This window comes from Amblyomma americanum, chromosome 10 (genome assembly GCF_052857255.1).
Source record: "Amblyomma americanum isolate KBUSLIRL-KWMA chromosome 10, ASM5285725v1, whole genome shotgun sequence".
Lineage (NCBI taxonomy): Eukaryota > Metazoa > Arthropoda > Arachnida > Ixodida > Ixodidae > Amblyomma > Amblyomma americanum.
Window position 1 is genome coordinate 20136555 of NC_135506.1, and position 23187 is coordinate 20159741.

Genomic DNA, 23187 nt, shown 5'->3' on the forward strand with positions numbered 1-23187 from the left:
ACACACACACACACACACACACACACACACACACACACACACACACACACACACACACACACACACACACACACACACACACACACACACACACACACACACACACACACACACACACACACACACACACACACACACACACACACACACACACACACACACACACACACACACACACACACACACACACACACACACACACACACACACACACACACACACACACACACACACACACACACACACACACACACACACACACACACACACACACACACACACACACACACACACACACACACACACACACACACACACACACACACACACACACACACACACACACACACACACACACACACACACACACACACACACACACACACACACACACACACACACACACACACACACACACACACACACACACACACACACACACACACACACACACACACACACACACACACACACACACACACACACACACACACACACACACACACACACACACACACACACACACACACACACACACACACACACACACACACACACACACACACACACACACACACACACACACACACACACACACACACACACACACACACACACACACACACACACACACACACACACACACACACACACACACACACACACACACACACACACACACACACACACACACACACACACACACAGGCACTTGCGCATTACAGTTGTCGTCCAATGCTTGCTGTTTATGTGGACCGATTATTCTTGCGGTTAACCTCGAGGCATTTTTCTTGCTCCTCCTCCTCCTCAGCATCCCGTACTACGCCTGTGGGTGCGCCTATAGACGTATCTTCACCTACTGACTTAAGTGTGCTTCGAACTTTGAACTCTGTCGTCCAGCGCTGGTGTTCGTGATGAGGTATATAGCGAAACCTGCCGCCTATCCATCTGAGCTTGCTTGCGGCGTGGTTCCCCTGCAAAAGAGTGCAAAAGCAGCATGAGACGCTAACCTGAGCGCTTATTTCGAGTGCATTCTTCGTGCCGTCCAGTTCTTTTTCTTTCTTTTAACTAAACTGCCTACCCTCTGTCCTAAAACCGTCACAACTATTTCATCGCACGTTTGCATACTTCTTTGCTACTAAGAACAAGTGACCGTCTGGGTATCCAAAGGAAACGCATTAGTCTCGAGCGAGAGTCACAGAAAGTGGGAGAAGGATAGTTTCATGATCTGCGACCAATCCGTGGTGATCCATGTCCTGTGTCTACAGTTCTCTTACCCGCATGTTATGGACTTGCTGGATTAGGAGCTTTGAGAGAAAATCAACGCACGAAAGAGCTACCGTGGAGTCCTTTGACAGGTTTGGCAAGCCAAGCCCTTTTAACGCCCTTTCCTGCATGCTCCCTCCGAGGCAGCCACATTCGTTTTTTTTTTGTTATTTGAGGAAAGGAAACGGCGCAGTATCTATCTCAAATCTCCGTGGACACGTGAGCCGCGCCGTAAGGGAAAGGATAAAGAAGGGAGTGAAAGAAGATGATGCCCATGCCACTCGATGCCGTCGCCGTACGCCCGGTACAGTGGTCCTGAGCATCAGAACCTCCTCCCCCCTCGGTGCTCAAGTGGAATCTTCCCGCTCGGCCACACTGCAACCGCACCCCCCTCCGCACTATAGACGCCACTGGACGTTTTCCAATTAAGGGGCATTGCACTAGCGCTAACGCAAACGAACAGAGGAAAGGTAAACGACGAGACAGAGCGCTAAAGTTGAAATATTGAATTACCTGTGTTTTACGCTTGCTCTGTTAAAGTTTATTTCTGCTAGGGTTGTGTTGGTTAATTATCATTAACTTTCACAGATTGCCGAGCCTTGCTCAGAGCCTTTTACATGGGCGACTGACTCGCGACGCAATTGAATGCGTTGTGCGCGTTTGTTGCATCGGCATTTCGGTTCGCATCTAAGCCGACACTTTGCGCGTCCTCTTAACCATGAAGGCGACAGATGCAGCCAAAGGAAAAAGCGCGCATGAATGTGTGTCAGGAGAGTAAGGGGGAAGGGCAAGAGAGACCAGGAAAGCGTTGAGCGCGTGATGTTATAGCTTGATACTAGTGACACGCGTCGAATGCACTCCAGCGTCGTCCAGTGGGCACTCCTTTCCTGTAGCATGTCATGCAACTTCACGCGGCCTTCATGGGACTAGAAATTGGCGCTCTCATGAATGCATATGATGAGGGCCAGGGTTGAGTAATACAGATATTACGCGACAGCGTATACAGACAGCTCGGTCGAAAAGCCGTCGGCGTAGTCGGCACCACGTGTCTGAAATAATCGGGGGCTGCGTAAAAAAAAATCATATCATGCCAACCCTTTGCCGCAGAATGTTCCGGATGTATCATACGATTCAGCGTTTCGCGAAGCATAGACCTACTAGTAAGTTAAAACCTAGCTTGTGGCAGGGATTCGAGCCGGTGACCTATAGTCGGGAGCTGCTTAATAGTACTCGGCACAGTGTGTCGGAAATAATCGAGGGCTGCGTAAAAAAAAATCGTATCAAGGCAACCATTTGCAGAACAATGTTCCCAATGGTGCCATATGATTCAGCGTTTTTCACTGCACAAATCTACTAGTTAAGTTAGAGCCTAGCTCACGGCAGGGATTTTGAGAGACTCCGAGCGATTTGTCCAATGGGCAAGGAGTCACGCTGAACGGGCGATGGCGTTCCGTGGATTTCCTGGCAGCGCTGCAACACGCTGTCGCGTTCTACTCTTAAAGCCAAAGCTTAAGCATGCTCCAATTTTTTCCTTGTCAACTGCCTGCCGTACAATACTCTGTCGCGAAGTGAGAGCAAAAATACACCATTCATTTTGCGACGTTTTATAGTGCTCGTGACAATGCACACGGATTGGTTGATTACTGTGCGTGTTTTGTTGCATGACAGGGAAACAAACACACTCAAGTTATTCACTTTATTTATTAGTCCGCATTACGGCAGATCTAGCACTATGAATACTTATGAATGCACTCGGTGAACAACGTTTAGAAACCCCCATGTTCATCCCTCCTGCACATGAATGATTAGTATTGTCTCATTGATGCTTGCATCGCAAGTCTTATGTATCCTGGAGATTCACGTAAGCTTCCTCGCCGCTTTTTCTGGGCTGTTCCTGTACAACTGGTGGGTTTCTTCCAAAGTACCATAGTTTCTATAATACAGGTATGTGCTCATTCTCTGTAAGAAGTAATGCCAGTGGTTGCCTAATACTGCTCGACAATTTTTCGCAAATATATCGCACACAATAGTCGTTAGTTGATAAACAAATAGATTTTGCATACCTTCGAGCTTACCCTTTGCTTGTCTCCTTTTGATGCCACCTGCTAGGATAGTTCTTTTGGTGACGTTCTTTGCGGTGTAGCTCCGTAGCTGCGGCGTGGAGACGCGAGGTGTCCACTGTAATGAAAGCGTGCGAAATTCCATGTAGCCTTCAAGAATTTTTTAAAAAGATGTTTTGAACAGAAAGCCCAGTTAGTATAGCACAGTGCTCAAAGACGACTCCTTACGGCTCGTTTTCGAGACATCGGAAATATCTCTCCTTTGTAGCAAATATTACTGCTCTATGGCGGCATTGTCACCACTCATTAGTGCATTCTACGATCACATGCGAACGTGACCCTTTCGCGTAAGTCTTTCGGCCAGCCTACTCCAGGGCTGATCACCGGAGTCATTGCGCGAGCAATGGTTTTTACAGTTGAATGCAGCGCAGGAAAAATGCGGGACTGCAGCTGCGTCCGTAGAGACTGCATGTGCACGGGTTTGATCCGAGAGGTGAACGCTGCACGTAACTTCACCCCCGAGTCAGGGCAGTTCCGCCATAGCGGTGGTGTTTTCTGCCTGTACTGGAAATCTGACCTGGGGGTTTCGCAACCAACTCTGGGAATGGCAGTACGCTTCACGTTGACGACACTGCTTAAAGTAGCTCTTTTGTCCGAGAGTACGAAGCCGCCAGCGCTGCCAAGTTTCTTGAAAGCGAAATGAGCCCAAGAACTCTCCCGAGTACTGTGACATTCCTTGTGTGTGCTACGAGGTTCCGCGTTCGACGGCGCGGCGTAGACGGAGACCCAGATGACAGCAGCATCATCAATTACCCAGCCATGCTCTTTGAGTGACGACCAGAACGAAGGGGTTTAAGCCCAACCGGACCCAACCGGACCCACCGCCGCCGCCGCGGGGAAACGGGCTTTATCCTCCCCAATTGGCGTGGCGGTTCCAGGGGCGGCCCTCCCGAGCACATTCCAGGACAAGGGAACTGTCAGCGGGCCAGAGCGCGCCTTACCTTGAGGAGCGAGTGTCAGTTGATGGATGGAGAATGGAGGCCGGTGACCCGCGGGAACTGTCAGCGGGCCAGAGCGCGCCTTACCACAGCCGACGCTATGCGCTACCTCGAAGACAACCTTCTTTCCCTCGGACTCAACACGTGAGGGGGGCGAGACCATAAGTGCGGTGGTATGTTTGTGCGCCCAAGTGAAAGCCCTAGCCCCCTCCTTCCCCTCCGGCGTGGGCGTCCTCACCCTAGGGAGTGTGGAGAAGAGGATATAAAAATCGACAAGCAGTACGGAAGAGAACGCTCAGGACGACATCGTTCGCCAAGAGGGCCTTCAGCGCCGAAGCCCGACGGCGTGCAGCTTCTGCCAGCAACCGCTCGAGCCCAACTCCGGAGCCACTCCAGCGCCCCCATGAAGTCGTCGGCACGTAAGCTCGGACGCCCCAGCCTCTGAATCTTAATCATGTATAATTATTGAATATATCTGTTTGTTTAAACTGAGCCATACGGTGTCTCTTTGCCTCTCCGTCCCGTGTGGACCTGCGCATTATGGGGGTCATCACAGTACGATGATGTGCGTTTCCCATCTTAGGGTCAATACTAGAATATCATTGCCTGCCGTTCTGCCTGCATACCCTCAAGATGCTTTAGAAAGGCTCTTTGTCATCGGAATTACATTGGCGTTTCTTGTACAAAGCTTCGTTTCGCGTCCCACAATGTTAGATAATACTATGTTTCTTTTCGTTTGTATTCTCCCCGTTAAACAGGCTGCAACATCTTAGCTGGCGGTTCGACTCCACTTGTTATAGTTACTTAGGATAATGCTATTGCTCACAGCTCCACCATGTTTTGCTTACTTTGCTTAAATTGTGTAAAAAACGGGTTCTCAGATGCATTTACTCCCTTTTCGCCCTGCGGTCATACGGGCCTTGGGGAAGCTTTTACCCACCGGAAAAGCGGTGAAAGCCTGGCGGACTTGGGGATAAAAGCCAGTGCCTTCCAGAACTGAGACAGATACTGAAATTGCGATAGTCGGTTACACCTCAAGAACTCAGTGGCTTTTCCCCGTCAATGCCACTGGCGTCGCTGGTGACAATGGCCGCTTCCAGCCAATGGCGTCGGCGCGATTCCCATGGCTCTGCTAGTGTGACAATGCAGGGAGCGGCACCACAATGAAGAGATGGGTCTACCCCCCACCATATCCTTACAAAAATAGTCTCTAGAGAGTCTATAGACTTCTTATAGACTCTATTGCTTCCCTAGAGATATTTGTTTTTGTCTATTCATGCTCTATAGACTGTCTGTCGACAAAATTCTATTAAAACTGTATAGCCATAAACATATAGATTCTCTATAGGATTTATATAGCCTATATATTGTTCTCTAGGGTTTGTCTATAGAAAGTCTATAGACTTTCAGAGAGAATTAAGTCAATCGACAGGCTATAGACTGTCTAAAAATTTTTTTAAGGCCAGCGGGAATAGACCATCCCTTTCATCTACCACTCCTTGCTTTGTCACACTATCAGGTTCATGACAATCGGCCCACGCCATTATTGGCTGGAAGTGGGTCCTTTGACGGGAAAAACCGCTGCGTTCTTAAGTTGTATCCGACTACAGACAACCGCTGCAGTTTTCGCAGCGAGCAGAAAGGGATGCAGGCTCACTCGCGAACCCTTCTCACTTTGTAGCGCCATCCTGCGTAGGGAAGCTGTCATCGAGCGCCCTCTCGTAGCTCTCCGGTAGGAGCAGGGAGGATCCGGCGCCTACCGCACAGAGCCCTGCCGCCATTGCATTCGGCACCCACGCCTGCGTCGCGTGGCCCTGCATTTATAGAAGACGCGGTATCACCCCAGTTATCGTCAAAGGCATTGCGGGAACAAGGCTGCAGTGTGGCGAGACATGGTGAGATCACCGAAGCGCGCGACAAGCAGTGATCTTGGTCTTGCGCTACTTGCGACATTTGCTTCTTGCAGAGCTATGTGTAGCTATATAAGCCTACATACACCTCATGTTATGTCAGGTCAAAAGAAATTCTTTTTGTGTTAAGGCCTAACTGATTGATTAATGAGGTAACACGCGTATTGTCTGTCGTCGATTGGAGTGAGTGGTCAGTGAGCGTTGGAATTCCCAGAACATTGCACATTAGATGGCTTATAAATTCCCTTGTTTTATTTATCTCGGTCACTTTGTAAGTGCCTGTGCAGAACGGAATAAATATAGTACGTTATGATCGTTGCGAGTCCAAAAAATAAGCGAAATTATGTTAGCTTGCGTCGCGGTCTCGTTTCGACAGTTTTGTCTCACTCGCGCTGACTAATTCCAGTAGCAGCCGTGGCCTTTGGCCTCTCTCTTGCCCGAATTATACCTTATCGACTACGTTATAAGCCTGGGTTAGCGTTCGTGCTTTGCCGTGGGTTCTCTCCCACCAGCAGAAGGTTAAGCTATATACATTACTGTGTCTTCATCCTATCAGGGGCCAAACTATAAGTGTCTCAAGTCAAGCCATCGTACAGCACCTCGCTTTCCTTACGCAATTCGAATGCATCTCCAGCGGCTTCGACATGCTCGTCCTTAGACATACTTATATGCGCCTGCGCCTGCCCCTATACCCAAGGCGCAAAGAAGCGCCTGTTCACGGAAGCACCAACATTGCCACACCAAAAACGAGCACAAGGCACGAGTGGTTTAACTTAAGCAGTAATGGTGACCATGGCACGCATGACATCTTGCAACAATTGTCAGGATGCCTGTATACTTATGTGCTCTTCGTACTGTCTCTAATGTACGGCTTTTCTGAAAAGTATGCAGTCCACACTTTTTTTCTTCTCGGCCCTGAGCCAATCTGGGCGGCTGAGTTTTTGTATATCGCCAGCTGCCTTCAAGTTGGAAGAAGCTATCGTCTTCACCTCTCCGACACTTAGGGCACCAAGATGTGTTAGTGAGATTGACTACATGACTTTCGCGCTAACTCTCGGGGCGAAACAATAGAGCACCCACTCTGTGACTGCCCTCGACTTGAGTGTGAGCTTGTCCTCCTCGGTGCAACTCTCCGCCGCTTAAATCCTCGTCCACTTAGAGAAACGAAGATTCTGGGTGCTTGGACTAAACCTAATCCATCGCGGAGGACAGCTGTAAGGGCACTTTTTAAGTTGCTGAAGGACGCAGGACTGAGTTCAAGGTTATAAACTTTCAGTGTGTGCTCTGTGCACCATGTTATTGACCCAGGGACACATGGAAAGTTATCTCCTTTCCTCTCTCCTTTTCCTTCTCTCCCTCCGTCCCCCTTCCCACGAGTACGGTAGCATACTGGGCGTCGCCTAGTTAACCTCCCTGCTTTTCAGATCATCTCTGTCTGTCTCTCTCGCTCTCTTGGGATGTATATTTTCGACATAGTCCCTGCGAGCATCGATCGCCTCAGCAATCGAAAATGAATGTCTTTCTGGATTCAACTGGAACATACACGAAGATATACAGCCTCCAAGTCCTGCATGTCGTACTACGACGTCGCCGTATAGGAGTAAGAGAACCGTACCAGGTCGTCGAAGAAAGGTGCCACGACTGATCCGAGCCATCCCACGGTGTTGCAGAAACCCATGGCGACGGAACGCACCACGGTCGGGTACAACTCGCTCTGCTGGACTCGCAACACGGTGCCGCTCACCGACGTGCCCACCTTTCCCGCCATCAGCAGGCCCAGGCGCACCCACGAGTATTCTGCGAACCGGAAGTTTAGCGCTTCTTCGGTTTGGTTTGGTTTATGAGGGCTTGAGTTCCCAAAGCGACTCCAGGCTATGAGGGCTGCCGTAGTGAAAGGCTCCGGAAATTTCGGCCACCGGGGGTTCTTTAACCTGTACTGACATCGCACAGTACATGGCCTCTGGAATTTCGCCTCCATCAAAATGTGGTCGCCGCGGCCGGGATCGAACTCTCGTCTTTCGCGTCAGCAGCCGAGCGCAATAACCACTGAGCCACCGCGATCAGGCGGATTTCTTTCGGCGATGCTTCTGCGTTCAAATTAATCGTGAGCGGGAATCAAATCTGTTCATCAGGCGCAGCTTCGCTACGTGCCTTTCTGTTTGACGCAATATTCTGGCTTAACCACATAGCGCTCTCCATAAAAGTATACACTTAATTTCTTGGGACACTATGCTTTGATCTCAGTTAGCGAAATCTCAAGAGATCTCCTTTTTGCCTACACCGATATGTAGCAGCCCCAGCTGGGAAAAATAATTGTTGACTTAGAGAGCAGCAGCCAACTACTCTGGCCGCTCAGCCGCGTGCCATTTATTAAGCAATGTAAGTTAACTGCCGGTTCTCTGAGTTAGAAAAGCTCCGTTACGTAACACCTAATTCGATCGGCTGATCAGAAGCTAAGGTAACTTTGCTCCACTTGAGCGTAACATTAACAGATTCACTTTTCCGGTTTCCTGTATGGTGTCATAGGCTCTTAGTACTCTACGTTGCCTCGCTGCGCCCATGAGGACATGCACAGCCAGAAGCACACACCAGGCACAACAAAGGTTCGCTTGTATCAGATCGAACTGTCATTATCTTTTACAAACTATCAAACTTCCGCATATATTGGTTCACTATGCCGTGTACTCGAACACCCACAAAAGTTAATATATTTGGTAGCTTAGAAGAAGAACTCACAAGATAATGGTTTATGGTTCATGGTTTACGGCGGTTTAACGTCCCAAAGCGAGTCGGGCTATGAGGAGCGCAGTAGTGAAGGGCTCCGGAAATTTTGACCACCTGAGGTTCTTTATCAAGCACTGATATCGCACAGTACACGGGCCTCTAGAATTCCGCCTCCACCGAAATTCGACCGCCGTGGTCGGGATCGTATTGCGCGTCTCTCGTGTCAGCACCGAGTGCGATAACAGCTCAGCCACCGCGGCGGCACATAAGAGAATGAGGACAAGTAGTTAAGAGTGTCAGCGGGTCCTGGACTCACGTTATGCAAGTGGCCTGCGACAAGTTCAGGTTCGTGGAGTGAGATCAATAAGAAGCAGATCTCGCATTCTCTGTGCGACAAAGCAATGCTGCCTGCGAAGCGTATGCGCCGGTACGGGGACGAGCGTGTGGAGGTGTTACACCGTGAAAAACGTGCTATGTCATGCTGACAGTTTGCTGAAGTTGCTCATCTAACTCTTAAAGGCCGCCGCGGTGGCTGAGTGGTTATGTTATGGCGCTTGGCTGCTGGCCCGAAAGACGCGGGTTCGTTCCTGGCCGCGGTGGTCGAATTTCGATGCAGGCGAAATTCTAGAGGCCCGTGTGCTGTGCGATGTTAGTGCACGTTAAAGAACCCCAGGTGGTCGAAACTTCCGGAGCCCATCACTGCTGCGTCTCTCATAGCCCGAGTCGCTTTGGGACGTTAAACCCCCATAAACCATAAACCAAACCATCTTAAAGCTACGGCATTACAAGAGTGTGTCAAAACATTTAGAATGGCGGTGATTCTTTTATTACTGCCCCCCCCCCCTCGAAAAAAAAAAGTTTTCCCAAGCATTTCACCGCAAAAGAAGAAAAAACGAGCACAAGGCCAGAGGTGGGTGTTACCCATTAGACGACCTCTAATCACCCGGAGGCACAAGAGGTATTTTGTGAGCTTGCCAGGTTGCTAGGTCCATTTAATAGATTTCAGCATAGACTCTCTATTGAAATCCGTAGTTTCAAACAGATTTCAGCCTAGACTTTCTATTGAAATCCGTAGTTTCAAACTTCAAAGCTTTGTATGTTCTCAGTGCTGACCGCCTGCGGATGTCATGACTTACCTGCCATAGTTATGAGAGTGCGAGCATCTTTCACTAGACGTGAAGTGCAGCTCACCAGGGGGCACGAGCCAGAGGGCGACCAAGACAAGCGCCGAGAAACAGAAGCTGCCGCAGACGGTGCAGCGTCGGTGGCAGTACTTCACGAGCGCCGCGTTGAAGACCCGCACCGGGTACTCGGACGAGGCGCCGATAGTGAAGCTCACGTACGGGTCGCCGCCCACGACAGCCGTTGACACGGTCATGTGGTACCACGCCAAGTTGTAGACTATCCTGTCGGTGGACAGGCAAAAGTCACTATGGACAATCTGTCACGCCGCCAGGCAGCCACGTTATTCGATATATACAAGGTTTCCTATGTACATCTGTATTTGCCCCCCTCACCCAATGCTCTTCGGGGCCTGTGAGGTACTAATAAATAAATAAATAAATAAAATTGGACCTGAAACACTGGGTACTCAAGTTAGCAACACGGGTACAGCATGACCTCCGATGCAAAATTCCACAGGACTTATACGAGGGGAACAGGAACAATAGGTCAGGCAGGAAACGGCAAGTATTATCCTACTTCGGGAATTTTAAGCCCTTCCCGTCCCCACTCTTGCCCTAAGCGGACGCGTGTCATTCTTTCTTTATTAAATTCATTTTTTTATTTATTCTCTCTTAGGCTATCTCTCCCATTCCGGTGTCGCTAGCACTTTGAGAAGCACTCTGTGGTACCGGAAAAGCATGCACTTATCCGCTAATGCTGTTGCTATTTGAAGACTCCCGCAAAAGATGATCTTTCATTCTCTCGTGCAAGACGTTGGCTTGTTGTGCGTAGAAAAACACAGTGTTGACATCTTTCGCACCGAGTGAGCGGTTGTGCGGCAGTTCACAACGGTGTTGAACAAATAGTTTTATGTGCGCCTAGAAAGCCCCCAGATATATGTGTGCGGATGGCAGAAAAAATCAGCCTTTACTCCGTTCTGTTTCAGAGTCCATCATCTTGACGGCAAAAAAAAAAGAAAAAAAAAGCACATCGCCGTGAGCGGCGCGCACGTATCAACATGCAGAAATCTAAGTGAAGGACTCTGATAAGGCGAGAATGCCTATGGGCAGCCTATAGCTTCTTCATTAGCCCATGTGGCTATTAAAAACATCTCGTCTCACAGTTATGTCGACAAAACGTATGCTTGCTAAGTGAATGTAGATTTACTGCTCACACATCGATGTCCTACTAGACTTGAAGCGTAGGACACATCAGTGTCTGATCCCGTTCTGTTATTGCGTGGTTACTACATTACCGAGCAAGTACTGAAGAAGTTCGAGCGTCCAGACAGAAATCGCTAGGTGACACTTATTAACAGTGCCGAACACGCAAAGAAAGCGCGCTCTTCTCAAAGACGTAGATACAGTGCCTAACCCTAAAAACTATAGTACATTCTTAAACCAAAAATCTGAAGGAAAAAAAAAAGAACGCCCTTCTGGACTTTTGTTCCTGTGCGAAAGGGGAAAACTCACTGCTGGAAGCTGAACAAAGCCGTCAGTGCAGCCCAGGCTTTAGTAGAGAAGAGGTCAGCGACGCTTGCTCTGTGCACGTCTTGAGCCTGAAAAACAGTTCAAGCCAAAAGCGCAAAATTGAGCATCGAGCGTCACTTTGACCCTCTGCAACAACCGTACGACGGAGGTGAAGAGATAAAATTCCGGTCATATATGCATTCTTTTCGCAGCCTCCTTCCTGTCCACCAGATATGATCGACATGCAGTGCGGAACATTGGGGGTATTTTGCACACTCGCGTGCGGACATTTATACAGGAACCACCGGCACCACCGAAAGCAAATGACAGCTTCATGGCGAATAACGTTTTAGGTCATCAAGAGCAGAAAACAGTGCCTCGGGGCAAGAGATTTAAGGGGCCGGGCTTTGAATAATCGCACTTAAAACATTCGAGCGTTTCAGAGGGGAGTCATTTTCACGTCTTTGAATACAGGTGCTAGAAAGAACTATAATGCGCCATTTTGACGTAGGTCCAGTGCGATGCGGGAAGCTAGGGCATAGAGAGTAGAATCGATCCCCATTGCCATCGCACGAGGCACTGCCTTAGCACAAGCGAGCAGCCGGCTCCAATTGGCTCTTGCGTACTGAATTCAATGACGTACTACTCGGGACAAAACTTTCAGGGGCGTCAGTTCTAGGAAAAACGTTTAATGTAGCTCCACCTCGCCACCCAGTCGCCTGTTATTGTGAAGAAAGGAAGGAGCATTTAGGCCTTTAATGCCTTCATACAATATCAGGTGACTGGGTAGCGAGGTGGAGTTACAATAAACGTTTTTCCTATAACTCGTGTCCCAGAAACCATAGTGCCCAGTGATAAGTTCTCTTGTATGTCATTGCTGTTCATCATCTCGGCATGTGTACCATTTGTGAAACATACACAGACCAAGAGGTTTGCTTCTGAGTCGTGCACTGGATTAGGATTCAGTGCGGTCAGGACTACTGATCATCTTGCGCGTTCAATAAGGCTTAAATGCTGGCGATGCGAAAAGCACCACATCGAATAGAAAAATAACAAACACTGTGGCCTGCACGTGTTTGGCGATGATCGTACCTTTCGGGAGAGGCGAAACGACCTCATTATCACGAGGAGTCATACATGGCCCGTGTTGTACTTTCTAAATAAGCTGCATCAGAGGGATTCGGCCATGGCTTTTTTTGGATCATTATTATGATCGCTATAAAGAACTCTATTTGAAGGCAGTGAAACAATCAATTATATCGTAACAATTATTCGCAAGGCTTCAGTGGCTAGGCACTCACCGCAGCTTTCCTCCTCTTCGCCTCTTCAATGATTTCGTCAACAAGGTCCACCGAACCACGGCCATTCTTTGCAAACCTGGTGACCACTTTCTTGGCTTCCTGAAACCGGCCCGTGGCCATCAGCCATCTAGGAGACTCTGGCAAGAAACTGGGCAGAAGAGTTAACGCTTAATCCCCGCCAGATTCACATCTTCCCGGTTGCTTACAGTACTAAGTTTATGACTTTGCAATGCCTGTTGCACGCGTAGTGCATGTTCCACAAAATGAGGCGTCTTAGTACTTCTTCAAATGGAACTCGGGAATAGGCTTGGGCAGGTTGGTAATTCATTGTAACTCGGGAAGCATAACGCTAAGTGTTCCAAACTTTTCTTTTCTATCAATTATTACATTTTGACTTAATCATTATTATGTAATCCCTCTGTTTATTATTATTCTTATAATTTTGAAATCAAAACTCTCATCCCTTTTCTGTTCATGAGGAAGAATTCACCGGTGTTGCGCTCCCACGTGCTTTTCCTTTTAACTGCGTTCAGGTGAACAGCCACCCGATTCTTGGCCGATCCCCCAGTGTGGGTATGTGCCATCTTTTGATAGGCTAACAACAACAACACCAGTTAACGCTTGTCCCGTCTCGTCATCGTCCTTCGTTCTACCCGCGCTATGCTTCCATAGTTCAAATGGAACCAATGTTAATTGTACAGGGCGTCCCGAATAACTTGTGCTTGAAGAAGAATTGAAAAAAATGCGGTCGGAGACGCAATGCAGCAGCACTTTTCGCGGTCGGTACTGCAATGCGAGTCTGACAACTAGTTTTGAGTAGCACCTTAGTGCGGCTGCGATTACGACCTAATTGTACGATATGTCTTTGCTTACTGTTATATGTTCTTATGGCGTTGCTTATTATGTATGGCTTACGTACGGTGTTATTTCTTCGATATGTTGTGATTCTGATCGCTCACACTTGTGAGTTTCTTTTTCATTCACAATGTTAAAATTACGGGCATGTTTAGCTCTGAAGTGTACTCTGTGTGGAAGTTGTCTTTTGTTGAGCATTATGTATTCAGTTCTAGAGTGATTTCTTACGTTATGCTAAAAGAGTACCCGGCATCACAATTCGCAATTAGGTACCAACCGTTCATACCATCTCCATGCTGTAGCATAGATATGGGACATGTGTGCAAAACTGTAGCCCACGGTGCTTTTCATTTAATACCTACACAACGCTAAAACTAGTGAAGAAGCACGGACAAATTCGGATGGAACGTTATAAAACATGGTACCACAAATAGCGAAATTTTCGTCTTTTCAAGAGAACGAAAGGGAAAGAAGGCAGAAATCTATTCAATGAAAAACAGAAATTTACCAGCTTTCCTAAACCGAAGGGAATGATGCACAGATTTGAGCAGAAGGAGGGTGCTTATTCGTGTTATGCCGGATTGCAGCGGACACATTTCATGTGCTCGCAGAAGGAGGTTCTAAAATTTGCCGAGCTAGTCATTGTCTTCCTGGTAGCGCAAATAAACGTTTTTTTTTTTTCAAAGCGCACCTTCGTTGAGCAGAGTAAGCAGTTCAGAATACCTATGTACATTATACTGTGAGTGCAATATGCGCGAGTGACCTATATTTTAAACTGATTAGGTGTTTTCTATCGAAACAACGCTAGACATTTCAACAGTTTCAAATGCGCCACAATTTTCGTAGTGTCGAATGATGACCTTAAGCGGCACCGAGGGCAGTTCTAAAATGCGGCATTGGGAGTCAGTAGGTGATGAATATTTTCTAGGTTAATAAGGAAGTGGTTGAATGCCCTTAAATTTAGCTATGGATTGTTTGAATTTAGGTGCCCGAGCTAACGCGACTGTAAACTCTAGACGTGGTATCTTTTTTTCATTCGGTTACGTATTCACCATTCGGAAGACTCTTATCTGATGAATAGTATTTCCCGTAAGTGTGTTGCTCAAAACCTTTGCCGGCTTGTCTTCCGTCTTTTGCTTTCACAAAATATTATAACATGTTGAATTCCATAAGAATAACCGGCTGTACTTGCCAACTTTAACCAAATTATGGTTATGTAACCTACCACTGCAGGGTGGTTCGAAGTTAGACGTTCTGAATGTATTAGAAAAGGCTAAGTTGCTGGGCTAACATGTTTTTAGATATCATGGCATAAGCACTCCTTGCAGAAGAGGACGAGTTCTTTCTCATTTTATCTTCACTGTTCTCGTCTGCAGGAGCTGCTTATCCCATGATGTATTAGATATTTTTTGGAAAGCTCACTAAGAGTACAGCACTGCAACCTGCCATGAGGTTCCCTGCCTCAGTATTGCAAACTTGCGAATGTACGTGAGGTGAGAGCGAGGTACGTGGTCAACCCGCCATGCGGGTACGCGAAGAGCTACTTCTATCATTTGGCTCCTCATATACTTAATTGCCACATGCAAAGCCCGTCCGGCTTTTACTAAGGCCTGTTTCCTTCATCTCGCACACAAATCCCTGCGCAAGGCTCACTTATTTCTCCTTCCTGCCTTAAACACAGCGAACGCAAATTACACTGTTTGGGAGTAAAGAGCCCTCCTATCGAACTCTTCATAGATGCACGATGTGTTTTGGAAACCATAAGGTAGATTTGTGCCGCTGGAAAACGAAAAGATCTCCGTACGTTACGAGACGGAAATCTGCTCCCACTGAAAAAAGCTAGCATCCAGTATTTTAGAGGTGAAACCTTTCTGCGTTCCGGGCGGAACTTATTACGTATGGAGTGCGCTAAAACCACCGTTTACTTTCACATAAAGCGTTTGCTGTCTAGTTTGTACATCGCCGAGACGCACATGATTACTCTTGTTTCTGTCGCCGTCACCGCAACATTTATCGCCTTCTTATTGGCTAATTGTTAGACCCACCCTGACACCTGAACCAGGAGGAACTTTTTCGAATTTTTTTCATGTTTTTTTTTAATTATTACACCTTCCCTTCTGTTTCAGCAGACTACCTTGTTCATCGTTCAGGCGTACGCCTCTTCACACCGAACAATTCTGGGCACAAAGATTTTTGGATAGAAAACTATTTATGAACGTAATTTTTCTCATACGAAGTAAGACTTCACTATAACAATCAACATATCTGCAGGTCACCCGACGGCAGTCTTGACTTTTTTTTCTCTGTCAAAGTTTTTGCTATCGTCAAAAGCGTTCCCCATTGGTTTTCTATGGGAATCTTAACTGTTCGATGCTACTGATGGCAATACTTTAAAGGAAAGGTTTCTCTGAATATCAGAAGAATTCACCATTACATTCAATATTAACATAAAAGTATCTCACAATTTTACAATTTTCAAAATTTTTGTGCGATATTGCTTGACATGACTGTGGGCTGCATTTTGTTATACGGCGGCAAGCTTAAAAGCAAGACTACATGAGCTATGCGATGAGACGTTTTATTACCTTCAAGACTGGTACCTCCATCTCTCGCTAGTTCCCACTTCGTTACCTTCCGTAGCGAAGCGTGAGCTAGTAATTCGCATTCCGTAGTAATATTCTCTCGGTTAGTCTTACGCTAACCTAAACTGCTATGGGCCGTTTATTGTGACATTACGTTTTCTTTGATTTTAATCCTCTGACACTGGTATCAACCGCCACGCCCTATGTTACTGAGAGGCCACGACCGATGACCACGAAGCAAAAGAAAATTGGCAGTGGCTTAGCTCGCTATGCCAGGATGTATGTAGCGAAAACTAAGGCATAACTTGGTTAGCCTTGCTTAATCTTGGCTGCAAGTCCAGGTTAGTCTGGTTGTCTGGCTAGTTGCTGTCACGTGGTTCGTCACGCGGTTGGTCACGTGACCAGTCACGTGGTTGGTCACGTGGTGCGGTGCGACCACGGTGGGACTGGAAGCACGGAGAAACTGCGAGTTCGTGGCCTATGTATCTTCCACTACAAAAGTAAAAGCAAACAAGGCTTGCAAAGTACGACCCAAGAACAACCTGTACGAGCAAAGAAAACAGTCTCTCCATTCAAGGTATGATAATAATAATAATAATAATAATAATAATAATAATAATAATAATAATAATAATAATAATAATAATAATAATAATAATAATGATGATGATGATAGTTGGTTTTGGGGGAAAGGAAATGCGCAGCATCTGTCTCATATATCCGCGCCGTAAGGGAAGGGATAAAGGAGGGAGTGAAAGAAGGGAAGAGAGAGGTGCCGTAGTGGAAGGCTCCAAAATAATTTCGACCACCTGGGGATCTTTAACAAGGTATGGAAAAGTGAAGTTCTGAGCAAACACCCACCAGATGAGAGCAATCAGCGGAGCGAGCGGCAACGCAGTGTAGAGCTGGGTGGTGCGCCACTCCCTGGTCAGGTAGTGGAGCCACGGAAGCAGCAGCATGCCCGTCGTCCAGCCCGTGTCTATTGTCATGGTTGGCATGTACCGGTATCGAGGGGACACCGTCTCCATCGCTGGCGTGACCGGGAGAGAGTGCAGACGCCATTCAGTCACTTCTCGGCCTTTTTGACCCGTTTACCGGCAGCGTCATGGTTGAAAAAGGCCTAATCGACGGAGTCGTGACATCACAACCACGTGACTTCGCGCGGGTAATTCAAACACCTCAGTTCGATCGCACTCTCGCTTCCCGTATATTTATGCTGCTCCGTCAACGCGTGCAATCGGGGCATTGAAGGACAGATTGATGCTGGCGTGCTTGCTTGCAAAGAACTCCGAATGGTCTAAATACATAGAAAAAATTCATTAAGGTGTCGACGTAGCATATATGACACCTCGGAAGATTAAGCCACATTTACTACATTCCGCATCATCAAACCTTGTCGCCATTTTTTTTATTTTCTGCAACTCAGCTTTGAACAGAGTGCAAATACAGTGAATTTTCCACAAAGGACGCATGCCTAAAGAGCAACGTCTGATTAATACGACGAAGTCGATTAATAGAACGAAGAAAACATCACTTTTCCAGTAGTGACATCACGTGGGTTCTTCTAAACAAGCCCGGTTTAGAATAGAATCATACATTCAGGCCCGGTAGGTTAGCAGTAATAACAAAAATAGAAAACTTTACGTCGACTAAGACAATGGGGTGGTCTATTACTGCGCTCTGTTTCTTGGCAGTTTTTGTTTTTATTTTCGCCGTCCATTATGTTCTGTACGCGTCCAGCCTTCATTACCGCAGCCTGTGTTTTGGCTCTGCTTGCTAGAGATAGTCCCTCAAAGCTGCTGCATTATAGAGGGGTGAAAGAAAGAATAGAAGCACTAGAAAGAATAGGCAGAAGAACATGAATAGGAAATAACGCAGAATACAGCGCCTATTCATTGTATTGTGCTTTCCGTAGTACAGGGCAGGTGAAAGGAAAAATCTTCGCCGGGGCTCCACTTCCCTTTGAGCACCCAGTGAGCGTATGGAAGGAAAGACTAAATTTTTAGGGCCTGTTTGAGCATCTTTATCGGGAACTCTGAGGACACGGGGAAAGAGACTAAGAAGCACAAGGAGAGGAACAAGCCTGTCTTTATTTGTTATCTGTTTGTTATCTAAATGTTCTCTGCTTTGCGTGCTCTTTTTAATCACCTCAGCACGGCTATGAAAAGTCGCACTTTTGCCTATGCACTGTACTTTGGTCAGCGAAGAAATGGCGACTTTTATTTCGTTGCATAGCTACGAACGCTGTACGCAACAGAGAGCGTGCAAGCGGTGGGACCTGGGAACCCCTCATCGCTGCTTTTAGGGACTCGCCTAATTTCGGCATCAATTGGAGTGGAGCCTTTTACGTTGAGAGAATTCCTTGGCTAGCCCACCCTTAGTCATCGTGCGCCTAAAGCCCGGTGTAGTCTCTGGCACCGCTCCAAGTGGGTCGACGTCGAGCAAAAGGCAAGCAGAGATGGAAGAGAGAGAGAAGATAATAAAAAGAGGAAAAAAAGAAAATGAAGTTGAAGCAAGACGCGCTGAAGAACAGAGGAAACAAAGAACAAGAATGAAGAGAAAATGGAGGGATGCCGTCGTGGAGAGGCGAATGTAAAGAAAAAAAACTACTGTCTAAACAAGGTGCGGGCTTGCTAAAACCTGAAGGCTCTTGCCGAACGTTTCCATTAGACGGCAGCCTTGCTTAAGCAGTAATAATAATAATTGGTTTTTTGGGGGAAAGGAAATGGCGCAGTATCTGTCTCATATATCGTTGGACACATGAACCGCGCCGTAAGGGAATGGATAAAGGAGGGAGTGAAAGAAGAAAGGAAGAAGAGGCGCCGTAGTGGAGGGCTCCGGAATAATGTCGACCACCTGGGGATCTTTAACGTGCACTGACATCGCACAGAACACGGGCGCCTTAGCGTTTTTCCAAGCGCTCAGGCCTCACCTCATCTGCGTTCTAATCTTGCTTAAGCAGAGTTCTTTTTTTCCCTTCTCTATACTTTTTACAGGATGGTTCAAAAATTTCTGGGCCATTGTGACTGGTTTCGGGCAATGCAGAGCGATATGCCCTGGAAAGTCGAAATCCCTGTAAGAGGTGGCTGCAATAACATTCTCACAGCTGAGAACCTTGGCAGCGTAACAAACATCTTCAGTGCTGAAGCATACTGCTGAAAAGCAGACCGCGTTAATTGGCAACTTCTGACGCTCGCCGGACCTAACGGACATCTGCAGTTTGACTGGTAACATTCGGGGCTCTCACTGAATGTGTAAATGACGTCCGCGAATCCGGATATTCCCAGGGCCAAGAGGAAGCGCGATGCATAGTACATGGCGGCCGAAGTAGAGAAGGCGGTCATGGCACTGGCGCCGACTGACAAGAGGAGGCCACCCACCATTGTCCACTTGCGGCCAAACCTGCGTGAAAAGTTTAGTGATCGTGCATTGGCCAAAGATGCAAGGATTCTTGGGAATGTAACGTAAAATACGTTGCTCTAGAAGGAAAGCACTCACAACGTCTTGCGTACTGAAAAATGACACACTGCCCTCACACAGCAGCAATCAATTCCCTTTTGTGATGTTCTCTGGCACTCGGTATTTGTGAAAAACATTTCTGACTAACATTTAGGCTGAAGCTGTACCGAAAGGCGTGCTTAAGGAGAGAAGCGGCTTTCATCCAAAATTCTTAATGATAATAATTGGTTTTTGGGGAAAGGAAATGGCGCAGTATCTGTCTCATAATCGGCGGACACCTGAACCTCGCCGTAAGGGAAGTGATAAAGGAGGGAGTGAAAGAGGTGCCGTAGTGGAGGGCTCCGGAATAATTTCGACCACTTGGGGATCTTTCACGCGCACTGACATCGCACAGCACACGGGCGCATTAACGTTTCCATGAAATTCCATGAAATTTTTGAAATCATATTAGAAATAATTTGAAGCCTACTTTTGCGAAATTTCAGTGTCATATCTCTAGAAAGCAGTTTTTTATATATACATTTTTCGCGTAAATCTTCTGGAACAGCTGCACAGTTAAAAAGGTGTTGAACAAGGCTGGTTGAACACACACAGCGTTCCTGCAGGAGTCAAGAGATTCATAGTGTGTCTTCTTTTCGCAAAGCACAAAGTTTTGTTTCTAATTTTTATGATTTGGTATGCGTAAATTGACATATCTAGAGTGAGAAAACATTTAGACAAAAAAATTCAACATTAGCAAATTTTTTAAAGCAAAACAAATTTGACCTGCACCATGGTCCCAGGAGTGTAATAAAACAAACAAGGTTAAAATAAATAAAAGAGTCATGAAGAAGTCTTACCCACAAGATAAACCGTAGCCGAGAAAAACGCCCATTGTTCGAGCGTTTCCGCGCAATACATAGTCGCCGCAGTTCACGAAAGATTTTTTTAGTGCTTCTCTGTTTATTTTAGGGATGAAACGTTCGGGCACCACAACAAACTAAAAGAATACGAGACGTGCAAGCAAATGGAAAAATTTTCAAGAAGTAAATTTTTGGTCCTCCCTTAACCCTAGTACTCCTTGCTGCTTGTGAGCGTCGCATGGAGCACATTAATCAGTTTTACTCGGCTAAATATGTTTTATATATTGCTGTTTAACTAGAAAGTCATATTTTCTCTTCGAACAATATATTCCTAGATTGTAACCCTTTCCCAACCACCGCTCTTGAAAATGAGAAGGAACAAAGTATGGGAATTTCGTTATTAATTACAGCATAGTTATGACTGCCATGCACAGTTTTTTTCTTTCGTAACTACGTTTCTTTTTAGCGTATAATATTCAAGAGCCATTTTCTAATTTAGTAGAGCAACAGCCAGAAAATTCGCGCTTTTGTGCAAACTTGTTTTTACTGTCCATATTGAAGACAGGAGTACGATTAGATTTAAGTAAAATACAACAAAGGCGTTTTCTTGCTAACGTTCACAGAGATTTCGGAATCCAACGTGGCATGCTTAAGCTTCAAACTCGAAACGGATTAAATATCAGGTGCAGGTGACGCGCTGTTTTATGCGTTAGTAATTCACAGATACTGAACTTTCTTTCTTTGGAAGGCCATATATGCTTCCCTCTGTAACGCTTCCGTAGCCCCTTAGGGTATCTATAAATAAATAAAGAATCAAAACAAGGATCGAATCAAACGGAGTGAACATAAAAAGACGCGTCATGCACTCACCAGTCGGAAATTTGGGACGAGGCCACCGTTCCGACGACCATCCCAGCCAGATAGATACTTTGGACCAAAGAAATCATCCACCTCCTCCCGCACACCATGTTCCACTAAGAAAAATAAGACCATCAAAACTTTAGTGGAGGAACCTTTCTAATTCAATTTACGTAAAAGGCCACTAAAATTTCTAGCGCGGACACAAGTACGTCCCTTGCCAATCCTTGGAAAGCATATATTGAGTCACAGAATCATTTGGTTATACGAGTCAGCTAAGATGCCATGTTGCAATTTTGCATGCAAGTATGGAGGCTGCGTACCTCTTCTGTAACAGTTTTGCCGTAAATGCTGTGGTCATAGACCCAAGACGTGCAGGGTTCCAAAATGGTAACGTTGACTTGCTGGCCGTTTTCAATGGTGGTAGGGTGGGAACATTCTTCCGTGTCATTGCCTGCAGTGCTGAGGCTATAGTTCACGCTCACTTGGCTCGCGGGGGAAGCGTCCCAGTTGGAAGCCGTCTCCAGGTCGTCAGCGCAGCGGAAATTGATGGCTGATGGTGCAACGAACACAGGCATCATCAGGTTCCACGTTGCAGGCATGCCCCGTAAGAAGGCGAACACGAAGATGACAGCATGAGTGGAGGTCAACTTGTCCAGCACTGCATCCACGTTAGTCGAAGCCATGTACCAGAGTCTTTCGAGAAAGCAGGTCGGGGAAAACGACGTGCCTTTACCCGTCACAAGAAAACTACTGGATTGAGCGCTTGAGTAAGCACTAAGTTTAAGGGCCTAAACAAGTCCAACACTCATTGTAACATCCTGGTTAAGGTCACTTATATAAGCGGCCTATCTCGGCGGGCTCCTAAGTTAATCCCTGCTTAGAAGCGGCTCCGATTTGAAAAGTTTCAAATCGACTCCGACCCTCCTGTAAGCGGCCGTTCCGTCGATGTGCTATGATTACCTTCCGCGAAAGGACGCCACGTTGTTCAATGGCACCTATAAGGACAAGACCTGCACATTTGCTCCTCTCCACAGGACTGACGTAACAGCGACCATCGGCGTCTCCGCTGCGTTGGCTGCGCCCTAAACGTAAGCCGAACTTGCAAACATTTGCTTCTGCGCACAGTTACCGTATCTCAGGACCTAAGATTAACGTCAGCCATTTTCTTCACCTCGACATGTAAAGGAAAGCAGGCCTTTACACTCGCGGATGCTTCTCGCAGCTTACAAGAAGAAAAAAATGAATCCACGCTTGTTTTCCGCTAGATGCGGAAAAAAAAAGTGGTCGCTCCTTCGATGAAACTTCCGTGACTCTCGCCGACGAGCCGACGACAAAAAAATTTCCTCTGACACCCATTTCTTCCCGGCACGCTGAACACCTCGAAGGAGCTGAATGGCAAAGGAAAATGTCAAGCCACTGCTGTGTTCTTATCAGCCGAATTACGCTGACGGATGCAAAGTGAAAACATTTTTGTGTGTGTGGTAAAACAAGGCCGCGGGACACGAGAAAAGGAGGAAAAACAAAGGATGAAACATGGCGTTCACTTATATATGACAGTTTCTTCGAATCACCACTTGTATAATAACCCGTCAATATCTTCTAAACAAAAAAGAAAAACTACGCAGCGGGTGGCTTTTTCAAAGCCGTGCAGGTGATGCATAATGTTTTGTCGACGATGCCAATATCAATGCGGAGT

The 23187-nt window shown here is 46.8% G+C and overlaps 1 protein-coding gene and 1 long non-coding RNA gene across 2 annotated transcripts; both read right to left on the bottom strand.

Moving 5' to 3' along the window:
* Positions 1-796: 796 nt before the first annotated feature.
* Positions 797-6133, bottom strand: LOC144107081 (uncharacterized). The gene is made up of 3 exons (XR_013309214.1): positions 5999-6133; positions 3330-3444; positions 797-974 (listed from the first exon to the last, which is right to left on the bottom strand). It is a non-coding gene; the product is annotated as an uncharacterized LOC144107081 (long non-coding RNA).
* Positions 6134-7813: 1680 nt separating this feature from the next.
* Positions 7814-22237, bottom strand: LOC144108066 (solute carrier family 22 member 4-like). The gene is made up of 8 exons (XM_077641347.1): positions 21812-22237; positions 21501-21604; positions 19577-19731; positions 17191-17359; positions 12893-13040; positions 11595-11680; positions 10150-10364; positions 7814-8031 (listed from the first exon to the last, which is right to left on the bottom strand). Exons 1-8 carry the CDS (start codon positions 22172-22174, stop codon positions 7814-7816), a joined length of 1458 nt encoding a protein of 485 aa, XP_077497473.1. The 5' UTR covers positions 22175-22237.
* Positions 22238-23187: the final 950 nt, after the last annotated feature.